Source organism: Quercus robur, chromosome 5 (assembly GCF_932294415.1).
Source record: "Quercus robur chromosome 5, dhQueRobu3.1, whole genome shotgun sequence".
In the NCBI taxonomy this organism is placed as follows: Eukaryota; Viridiplantae; Streptophyta; class Magnoliopsida; order Fagales; family Fagaceae; genus Quercus; species Quercus robur.
In genome coordinates, this window is record NC_065538.1 from 60007635 (window position 1) to 60019574 (window position 11940).

General features: G+C 32.2%; 1 protein-coding gene and 1 pseudogene across 1 annotated transcript; both read right to left on the bottom strand.

Moving 5' to 3' along the window:
• Nucleotides 1–283: 283 nt before the first annotated feature.
• On the bottom strand, nt 284–3075 carry LOC126726506 (serpin-ZXA-like). The gene is made up of 2 exons (XM_050431776.1): nt 2656–3075; nt 284–1183 (listed from the first exon to the last, which is right to left on the bottom strand). The coding sequence occupies exons 1-2, from the start codon at nt 3022–3024 to the stop codon at nt 389–391; spliced, it is 1164 nt and encodes a 387-aa protein (XP_050287733.1). The 5' UTR covers nt 3025–3075; the 3' UTR covers nt 284–388.
• A 4287-nt stretch (nt 3076–7362) lies between these two features.
• On the bottom strand, nt 7363–8740 carry LOC126728465 (serpin-ZXA-like; annotated as a pseudogene).
• Between the last annotated feature and the right edge of the window lie 3200 nt (nt 8741–11940).

Sequence of the window (11940 nt, forward strand, 5' to 3'; positions counted from 1 at the left end):
AAATACATCCTATATCAACGGTTTTAAACCTTTGTAATATGTACTGCCTATGGTATACCATTATGGAGATTATAATCTCCATAGTGGTATAAAATTCATTAAAAAAGTAAGCTAAATGAATTTAGTGGGTTTGGAAATACAATTTTGTCCTCTATCCACCCAAAATGAGAGAGAGAGAGAGAGAGAGAGAGAGTCCAAAGTACTAAAATTTGCAAAAAAAAAAACACCAAACAAATTTAACCTTGAATACAAAGTACTAAAATTTGCAAAAAAAAAACACCAAACAAATTTAACCTTGAATACAAAGTACTAAAATTTGCAAAAAAACTCAGAATAAATTTAAACTTGAAAGACACATCAAACCTCCTTTAACATAAACAAATATCAATTAATCATAAAGCGGGTTAAGAATAACTCCAACGAAGAACACGACCCCAGATATCTCTTCTCTAATCATGAATATGAACGGATGGTCTGCCACAAAACTGGGAAGTGGAGGAGGTTCATATCGTGAACAAGTTGCAGGAAGATCAAAAATAGTAAAAGACATTGCCTCAGTACCTTCCTCATTAACTTCAATAAAAGACCCGTGTAATATTTTGGAAACAAATACTTTTTCACTTTCAAGAGAATCAACCATTCCTTTGAAGTCTCCAACCATCTCAAAAGGTAATGTCAATCCTATATTTTTCATGATTTTTGAAGCATCAAACTTATATGAAAATTTAAATTTTGGAATCCGCATCTCGGAAAGATATACTTCTTTTACCTTAAAGCAATCACCCAGTAACTCCGGGGTGGAATTAAAATTTTGAACTAAATCTTGTAATCCATCTTTCTTGTTAGGAAGAATGACATACATGGAGAAAATTCTTTTATCTTGTCCTTTTCGATATGGAATTTTAAGAACCTTAAAACTTTTGGATGATCCATAAAAATGTTTCTTCTTTGTTTTTGCAATCATGAAAGGAACCCGAATTGGTTTACCATCAAGGGGATAAAAATCTTTATGTTGAGTCATATTCATATCAAAAGCATTTAACCAAGCTCCCTTGAAATAAAGTGCACTGGCTAGGATGAATATTGTTTCTTTATTAATGGCGTTATGTGGGAGAAGCTCTTTTATGAGCCCTTTCGTCGCATTATTTGCCCATAAATTCACTTCATTCCTTGCTATTTCCGCCTACAAAAATATTTCAATGTAAAAAGTTATAAATAATCATTGTCAAAGAGATTTGGTGGCAAACAACATTCTAAATCAATAGCAGTTTGTGGCAGTGACCTTTATTAAGGGAAACTATTGTGCCTTAAAGCACATAAAAGGCTACTAATGAGTGCCATTTAGATAATACACCGTAGGTGAACCTTAATTCTTGTGCAAGAAAACAACGGGCCATTTGTGCATTTAGAAGAAGCCACTCTTTTGTTTATTGCAAAAAAGAAAAAAAAGAAAAAAAGAAGACACAAAAAAAGTTTTAATATGTGTAAACAACTACATTAAGTATTTAGACAGTCCTTATACAAAATTTAAATAAACATTAGGGTTTAGACAGTCATTTAATTGTATATACATAATATCGTTAGAATGGAGAACTAATTTTGCTATAGATTCTATTTCTTTTCAACTATTATTAGTAAAGGGCCTTTTTTTTTCAGCTATTTAAATGTAAGGCAATTAACAGTATCATAAAATTACAAAACATGTTATAGAAGTCTTTCAAACAATATCCTAAACTAAAGAAAAGCTAACAGTTCTTGTTTGACATTAAAAAAAAATCCCTAAAAAGTCTTAAAAGTCAATTAAAGAAAAACTATAAAAGATATATTTCCATACATCTCTCTCTCAAGAAAAAAAGAAAGGAGAAAAGGAAGCCCTTTTCATTTCACAAATCATCAAACAACTCTCTTTCTCTGTGAAGAGAACCTTTTCTCTCTAAAAGAAAGTCTCCCTCTTCTACCTTTCTCTATTTACCACCTATTTCCATTATCATTGCTTACCACAACAAAACAAATAACAACTTATGTTATTCTTGGTCTTCCTCCCATAAAAAGGGAAAAGAACAACAAGAACAATCATATTCATAGCACCCTTTCTTCTCAAAAAAAAAAAAAAATTCATGACACCCCTAACGAAGAGTTTTTCTTCTTATAAAAAAATTAGGTTTTAGATTAAGTTACCCTTAAAAAGAAAAGAAAGAAAGGAAATCGACAATTGAAGTGACGAAAGCTATTAGAACATCACCATTAGCGGCAATGAAGAACTCTGTTAATGCCATGGTCAAGACCTAACCCTATTCTTACTCTTCTACTCTAAATTTACACAACATTCATAGTAAAAATCTTTCAAACAATATCCTAAACTAAGAAAAGCTATGGGTTCTTGATTTCTTGGAAAACCCAGAAAGTCTTAAAGATTCAATTCACGAAAAACTCTACAATCAGTATAATAAAAGTCTCAAAATCTTTTACCACAAAAAAAAAGTCTCAAACTCTACAAGCATGCAGTATAATAAAAATTACAAAACATATAATAAAGGTCTTTCAAACAGTACCCTAATCTAAGAAAAACTAAAGGTTCCATTGTTTGACAAAGAAAACCTACAAACAGTATGATACAAAGTCTCAAACTCTACAAACAGAGAAGAAGTTTCATACCTGATTAACAAAGTCAAGAGTGTGGGCTTCTGCTTTGAAAACGGTTTTGGCAAACTCCTTGAAAGAGGGTTTGAGAGAGAAAGGTTGATTAGTCCAAAGGGTATTAAGAGAAGAGAGAAACAGTCCTTGATTGTTGTTCTCAATGGGTGCTCCAGCATCAATCATTAGCAAGGACTTGGCTTTGAGATCGTTCAAGTCCTTTGCTCCAAGGAACCACATCAATTGCTCCAAGGTACGACCCATAGAAGCAAAAGCCAACAAATTCAATGCGTTGCCGATTGAGATTGGAGACATCACGACATTCTTATTGCAACCCTGATTGATCTCATTGAGAGTGAGTTGCCAAGCCATGTGCATACAGAGTTCCATCTTTTCCTGTAAATATTATCAGTATACTTTCATGGGTGGGGGAGTATGTGAACTTATATTGGTGGAGTAGCGTAGTTTTTACGTATTTCATTCATATGACAAATACGCTGAGTAGCGTGATTTTTAAGTTTTCCGTTGGGAGAGTAGCGTCATTTTTACAATTAGAAGCGTTTTTGTTTTTTTTTTTTTTGTTTTTAGAGGAAATAGAAGCGTTTTTGTTATTCAAAGTTTCAAACTGACCTAAGCCTTGCCTTTTTATGTGCACTTATCATTTCTTAAAAAAAAAAAATATTGCTGAAAATGTGAGGAAAAAAAAATAAATAAAGAATAGAATTGTGGCAATGGTATTGCCGAAATAGGTGAAAAAAATGATAAGTGCATACAATTTTTACAATATTTTTACAACAAATTTTAAGTGGTAGGTTGTTATTGTTGGATTAAAAAATTAATCTCAGTGTTAAATTCAAATTTGAACTAATAATAATTAATCACCTGTGATTTGTTGTGAAAATATTGTAAAAATATTGTGAACGTAACACTTTTTTTTTTTAATTTCTCCCCAGATTTCGGCAACCACAAATTTTTTTTTCCTCCCATTTTCGGCAATGACATTGCCACAATTGCCAAAAAAAAATTTCACCTATTTTGGCAATCCCATTGCCACAATTCCATTCCAATTTTTTTTCCCCCTCCCATTTTCGGCAATGACATTGCCACAATTACCGTTTTTTTTTTCTAGCAGGAATTTCGGAAACACCGCCGAAATTCAAAATTTTCTCTCTCTCACTTTTCCTCTTTCACTCTCTTTTCTCATTTCACTAAATAAGTTGGAACAGTACCTATAACGGAAATAAATTTCAGATTTAGCAATATTCAGCCAAAAGACTCCAATTGACGTACCCGTTGGCCTTTTTTTTTAGCAGCAGATTTTCATTTTTCAGCTAAAATCCAATTTTCTTTTGAGTATATATGACTGGAATAACCTAGTATTTGGAGCGGCACGAAATAACAATGTCTTTGTACCGACGTAGGTCCTGGTAGGAAATTTTCGGTCATACCACGTGGTACGGTACAAATTTAACTTCATTTGTTTTGGCTCACTATTGGTGAATTTTCCATTTAAAAACTAGAAAACTATTTTTTAATTATAGCTTCGGGGACTTAAGTTGTACAAAAAATGGTGTAAACATAGGATGCATTAAGAGCGAGATTCATGTAGTTTATCACACTATGAATGCTAGAATACTGTTTACATTGTATAAGTGTGTAATTACTTATAAATTGGTCCCTTAACCATTATGCTTCTTTCCGTCAACATTCATTTTAGAATCTTGTTGTGAAGCACCCCTAAAATCTCTATTTGAACATAAAAATAGAAGAAAGGAGAGTCTTTTGGCCGAATATTGTTAAATTTGGAGTTTATTTGCGTTATAGGCACTGTTCCAAGTTATTTAGGGAATTGAGGAAAAAGAGTGAATTTTGGCAACGGTGTTGCCAAAATTCAATAAAAGTATGAGAGAGAAAGAGAAAAAGTGGGAGAGAGAAAATTTTGAATTTCGGTAATCACATTACCGAAATACTTGCTGCCCAAACCTGTTGACCGAAAACCAATTATGGCAATGCCATTGCAGAAATAGGAGAAAATTTTTTTTGTGGCAATGTCATTGCTGAAAATGGGAGGAAAAAAATAAATAAATAATGGTTGCTGAAATTTGGGGAGGAATTAAAAGAAAATGCTCCGTCCACAGTATTTTTACAATATTTTCACAACAAATCATAGGTAATTAGTTATTATTAGTTCAAATTTGAATTTAACACTGAGATTACTTTTTTAATCCAACAATAACAACCTGTCACTTAAAATTTGTTGTAAAAATATTGTAAAAATTGTGTGCACGTATCATTTCTTAAAAAAAAAAAAAAGTGGAATGAATTTGTGGCAATGGTATTGCCGAAATAGGAGGGATTTTTTCCCCTCCTATTTCGGCAATGCTATTGCCACAAATCCATTCCACTTTTTTTTTTTTTTTTTTAAAGAAATGATACGTGCACATAATTTTTACAACAAATTTTAAGTGGCGAATTGTTATTGTTGGATTAAAAAAGTAATCTCATTGTTAAATTCAAATTTGAACTAATAATAATTAATCGCCTATGATTTTTTGTGAAAATGTTGTAAAAATATTGTGGACGTAGCAATTTTTTTTTTAATTTCTCCCCAGATTTCGGCAACCATTATTTATTTATTTTTTTTCCTCTCATTTTCGGCAATGGCATTGCCACAATTGCCACAAAATTTTTTTTTCCCTATTTCAGCAATGGCATTGCCACAATTGGTTTTTGGTCAGCAGGTTTGGGCAGCAGGAATTTCGGTAATGTGATTACTGAAATTCAAAATTTTCTCTCTCCCACTTTTTATCTTTCTCTCTCATACTTTTGTTGAATTTCGGCAACACCGTTGCCGAAATTCACTCTCTTTCCTCAATTCCCTAAATAACTTGGAACAGTACCTATATCGCAAATAAACTCCGGATTTAGCAATATTTGGCCAAAAGACTCAAAGAAAGGATGCCTTTTACTGTTAACGATGAGATTTGACCAAGCATAACATACATACATACATACATATATATATATATATATATATATATTTAGGGTGGTCATTAAGAAATTTTAATTATACAAATCTAATAAAGCGATAACTTGAATAGATCAATGTCACCAAATAATGCATATATTCACGAAGTATTACAATTTCATTCTACTAACATAGAGAAAAAGGAAAAAAAAAAAAAAGAACTGATAATAGATAAAATGAGAATTGATAATGCTAAGATGAAAGTAATAAATTAAGTGAAAGAGTTTGAAATGATAAGATATATATATATATATATATATATATAAAATATTTGCTAGAACTATGAGTTGAGTCGCTAAGGAGTAAAGAGAGCAAAATTGTTGCGACTACAAAGTCAAAAAAAGTATAACTGTCGTTACCATCAAAGAGAATTTACAACCACAATATTTTTCTTGGTATCATTTTTTAAGGAAAAATGAAATTATGAACTATTTTTATTAAATAGGTTGAATGAGTTACAAATTCAAGTAATTAACAATTTTTATCTTTTTGTTTTATAATAGGATTTTTGTTGAATAATTTGTTCACTTGTTATTGTTTGGTCTTATCTTGTTTTTGTTTGGTTTATTATTTGGGCTAATATTTATTATTGTTATTTAAGCCTTAAAAAAAAGGATTAAGAATTATGTTTGGGGGGTAGAATTAATATTGGAATAACGCTATGTCCACAAAATTTTTACAATAAATTTTAAAAAACTGTTATTAGTGGGTAAAAAAAAATACCATATTGGGACCAAATTAGAATTAATAACAGCTTACCACTTTAGATTTATTGTGAAAAATGTTGTGAATGTAGCATTACTCTTATTTTTTTTGAACCAAAATGTTTGTAATTCTCAAATCAGGATGTTCAACATTTTTATTAGGGCAGTCACAATAAATTAGTTTAGCATATAATTTTTTTGGCAAGTATGTGTAAGTGTATATATATATATATATATATATATATATATGAGATATATTTACATTGTTGTTATAGACCAATAGTTAATGATGTAAATTACGAGTCGCAAAAGTTAAGTGAAAATGTGACGACAAAGCATAACATAAGGAGTACATTAACATCATTGTAATAATATTTCGATGACATAAAAATTGGTTCTCTTTCATTAAAAAGAAAGAAAGTAAGAAGTGGTTCTCATACTTACATCTGAGGGATAATAAATGGGGGAAAAAAAAAAGACTACTCTCCAGAATTGCATAAAATTCATTTAAAAAGTAAACTAAACATTATGAATTTAGTGGGTTTGGAAATACAATTTTACACTCCATCCAAATAAAATTTGCAAACCTCCTTTAAAATTTAACCTTGAAAGACACATCAAACCTCCTTTAGCATAAACAAATATCAATTAATCATAAGCGGGTTAAGTACAACTCCAACAAAGAACACGACCCCGAATATCTCTTCTCTAATCATGAATATGAACGGATAGTCTGCCACAAACTTGGAGGTGGAGGAGGTTGATATGGTGAACAACCACATAGAGGAGAGCCAAAAGTCAAAGCTGTAGCCTTAGTTCCTTCCTCATTAACTCCAATAAAAGACTGGTGTAATATTGTGGAGAGAAAAACTTTGTCACTTTCAAGAGAATCAATCATTCTTGTGAAGTCCCAACCATCTTAAAAGGTAAGGTCAATACTATATTTTGCATGATTCTTGAAGCATCAAATCCATACGAAAACTTAAACTTTGGAATTCACATCTTGGAAAGATTTACTTCTTTGACCTCAAAGCAATCACCCAATAACTCTGGGGTGGAATTGAAATCTTGAACAAGATCTTGTAATCCATCTTTCTTCTCAGGAAGAATGACATACATTGAGAATCATCTGTTATCTTGTCTTTTTTGATATGGAATTTTAAGAACCATAAAGTTTTTGAAAGATCCATAAAAATGTTTCTTCTTTGTGTCTGCGATCATGAAAGGAACTCGAATTGATTTTCCATGTAGGGGATAAAAATCTTCATGTCAAATCAATTTCACATTAAAAGCATTTAACCAAGCTCCTTTGAAATAAAGTGCATTGGCAAGGATGAGTATTGTATCTTGATTAATAATGCCATGGACGAGAAGCTCTTTTATGAGCCCTTTTGTGGCACTCTTTGCCCATAAATTCACTTCATTCCTTACTACCTCCGCCTACAAAAATATTTCAATGTAAAAAAGTATTAATAATCTTTTGTCAAAGAGATATGGTGGCAAACAACAGTTTATATTTGATAGCACCTTGTCGCAGTGATCTTATAGGGAAACTATTGTGCCTTATAGCACTTAAAAAGGATATTAATGAGAGCCATTTTGATAACACACCATAGGTGAACCTTAGTTCTTGTGCAATAAAACAAGAGGCCATTTGTGCATTTAGAAGAAGCCACTCTTTTGACACTCGCAAAAAAGAGTTTTAATATGTGCAAAAACTACAATCACGAAAACCTAGAAAGTCTTAAAGATTCAATTCAAGAAAAACTCTACAATCAGTATAATAAATGTCTCTAAATCTTTTACCACCAAAAAAAAAAGTCTCAAACTCTACAAACAGTATAATAAAAACTACAAAACGTATAATAAAGGTCTTTCAAACAGTATCCTAATCTAAGAAAAACTAAGGGTTCTATTGTTTGACAAAGAAAAACCTACAAAGTCTTAAAAGTAAATTCAAAGAACTCCACAAATAGTATGATACAAAGTCTCAAACTCTACAAACAGAGAAGAAGTTCATACCTGATTAACAAAGTCAAGAGTGTGAGCTTCTGCTTTGAAAACGGTTCTGGCAAACTCCTTGAAAGAGTGCTTGAGAGAGAAAGCCTGATTAATCCAAAGGGTATTAAGAGAAGCAAGACTTAGTCCTTGATTGTTGTCCTCAGTGGGTGCTACAGCTTCAACCATTAGCATGGACTTTGGCTTTGAGATCATTCAAGTCCTTTGCTCCAAGGAGCTGCATAAATTGCTCCAAGGTACGACCCCATGAACCGAAAGCCAGCAAATTCAATGCATTGCCTATTGAGATTGGAGACATCACGACATTCTTATTGCACCCCTGGTTGATCTCATTGTGAGCAAGTTGCCAAGCCATGTGCATACCGAGTTCCGTCTTTTTCCTTTAGGCTTACACTTCTTTTCCTTCTGAGTCTCGTAAATATTAGGCTACTTTCGTGTGTGGGAGTTTGTGTGAACTTGTATTAGTATTTATAGGTAGAGTTGCGTGATTTTTACAGGCCATTAGTAGCGCTTTTTTAATTCAAACTGATAACTCATGGCCGTTAGGACTTTTTGTAGCCGACTAATAGTGTTGCAATGGGTAAAATCAAGTTCTACTTTTTTTTTTGATAAGTAAAATCAAGTTCTACTTGGTTAAGGATTAGTGCACAGGAAGCCCACTAGCCGAGTTTGCCTAATATAAGTATGTTATTATTGTTATTATTTGGGCCTTGCTTAATTTTATTTGTGAGAACGAGTTAGCCTCTTAGGAGAAATAGTGCAACAATATTATAGTCAATAGTATATTTGGGGCTTGGTATGGTTTATGTCTGTGTGCCAGTATTGTAACATCGACATGGATTTAGATTCGGTGCAATAATGCACCATGTAATTACCCTTTGTTGTGATATATAAAAAATAACATGGTAAAAAATTTATGACCTCATACTTTAAAATTTTTTTTTTTTTATTATCTTAACTTTTACATCCCACAATTGAGTGGTAATCAATATGCTATTGCACAAAATCTAAATCCTCAACTTCATACGGATTAAAGGGGGGAAAAAAACTGGCAAAAGAGAATATAAACATGTTAGTTCGGTCTCACTCCCTGATGATACACTCTGCACCTCTTTGATATAGAGTTATTAGAGTGTATATATATATATATAAATTTTTTTTGGGGGAATTTTCAACAAAGTTTAGAAAGGACAGTTTTCTATCTCTTAATCAGAAGAGATGCCTTGTCCATTGATTATAGGGTACCCTTGGAAAAAAGAGGTCTTTAACTACTTTGGGGTAGTTTTTTTTTTTTTTTTTTTTTTAAATTTATTTTATTAATAAATGGTGATATTAGGGTTTCTTCCACCAAATGCATGCGCCCTAAGTATATGCACACATGTTTTATGAATGCATACACAACCCTATATGAGAACTGTTGGGCTTTGTGAAGCTTAGTTGTGTTTAATCTAGTTGACGACCTGACCTGACTCGAAATAATGTTGCATAGTTTTTAATGGGAGATTTTTTGAGGCCCAAGCCGAAGAAAATTTCGGCCCGTTTTGTAGCCCATTGTGAATCCTGTGCGCAGGATATAGAAATTTTTTTTGGTGATTAGGGTTTTGTTGTTGTTGTCATCTTTAGAGAGTGTAAAAAACTATAACCGCACTTTGTATTTTCCTTGATAATAGTGAAATCCCTGCAATTCTGTAGACGTAGGTAAATTACCGAACCACGTAAATATTGTCTTGTGCGTGTAATTGTTTTCTTTGGCGTGCATTTTCTCTATTTTTTGTTTCTCACAGGTTGGGAATTTCGGGTTAATTCCCAACAAGAACAACTATTTTTGTTTCCAACCTAAATTTCCTTGAGCCATATATGATTGTTTTGGCTCGCTAATGGTGATTTTTCAATTCTAGAAGTAGGAAGCTATTTTGTCATTATAGCTTTGGGGACCTAAGTAGTACAAGGGGACCTAAGTAGTACAAAACAAGGTGTATGTTAGAGTCATAGTTTCTATGTAATTGACTAATCCTTTAATAAAACGCACTTTACTTGTAATTGGGTAAATCTAAGTTGGGTTTAATATATCAAGAAGTATGTTTTTCAAACATATTAAGTGGTATCATTAAAGACATAAAGGTTGATCCAAAAAACAAGTGAAGAAAAGCTGTTTTATTAAGTCTTGACACAAGCTCAACAAATACTGCTATCAAAGTTTAATGGAAAAACTCGACACAAGCTCGATTTATTGAGATCTACGATTTTAAAATTTCCAGATCTGAAATTCGGCCCATGATAACTTGGATGATTAGGACTTCTCTTCTTACAACCCTAGTCATATATGAGGCTTATTCTAAAAGTCATCATGCACAAAAACAAAGACTTAGAACTCATACACTTTGTAAGAAGCTACTGCGTTTTGTGCACCTTAAGATTTTGTAACCAAGTGCTTTTGGATCTTCATCGTTTATGAAGTGAAGAACTTTGCAGCCAACAATAATCAATCAAGTTGCTAGAGTTAGTCACGTACTAGGATCCGTGCAAAAGAGTTAATCACAGATTGGAGATTTGTGCAACAAATAAAAGAAGACTACTACAATATCAAGTTCAATTGGGTATTGAAGTGAAGGTTCAACTATATGCTGGTATTTTTCTGATAGGCCAGGGTAGTGGTAAGATTTTGTAACCAAGTGCTTCCGGATCTTCATTGTTTATAAAGTGAAGAACTTTGTAACCAACAACAATCAATCAAGTTGCTAGAGTTAGTCACATACTGAGATCCGTGCAAAAGAGTTAATCACAGATTGAAGATTTTTGCAACAAATGAAAGAAGACTACTACAATATCAAGTTCAATTTGGTATTGAAGCGAAAGTTCAACTGTATGTTGGTATTTTTCGAATAGGCCAGGGTAGTGGTAAGATTTCTCATACTTGTAATTGTTTGATTATTGATTAGTGGATTCTTAGGAGTGGTGACCTTAAATTCACCTAGTGGAGTTTTTGCCTTGCGAGAGGTTTTCCCCATTTGTCAACAAATCATCATGTTAATTTATTTTTTGCTGCATTTAGTTTATTTGGTGATTTGTTGGTACCTCCACGATACGATATGTATGTATTTGATCTAATTAATTAACTTGGTAATTGAATTAATTAACTGGGGTCAATCTATCTTAACCCAACAGTGTAGACATAGGGCATATTAAGGGTGGGATTCATGTAGTTTACTACACTATGAATGCTAGAATACTATTTACGCCACCTAAGTGTGTGATCACTTATAAATTTGTTCCTTAACTATAATGCCAATGTGTTATTTCCGTCAAAATTTATTAGAATCTTGCTATGAAACATCTCCAAAATCTCTCTTTGAACACAAAAGTAGAAGAAATGATACTCTTTTTAGGTGGGTTAACAATGCAAATGTGACAAAACATAACATGAGGGGTACATTAACATTGTTGTAATAGTCGATAATGTAAACTAAAGTCTTAAATGTTAGTTGGATGATTTAGAAGTGACTCTAAAATTTAAGGGTGTAAGTAGAATTTAGTTGACATTGAAAAATCAACAAT

Bases quoted from the DNA above. Each gene is read 5' to 3' on its own strand.
- LOC126726506 (XM_050431776.1), bottom strand. From the start codon at position 3,024: ATGGAACTCTGTATGCACATGGCTTGGCAACTCACTCTCAATGAGATC. The intron at 1,184-2,655 runs GTATGAAACTTC...ATATTTTTGTAG, and splicing joins CTCTTGACTTTGTTAATCAG to GCGGAAATAGCAAGGAATGA.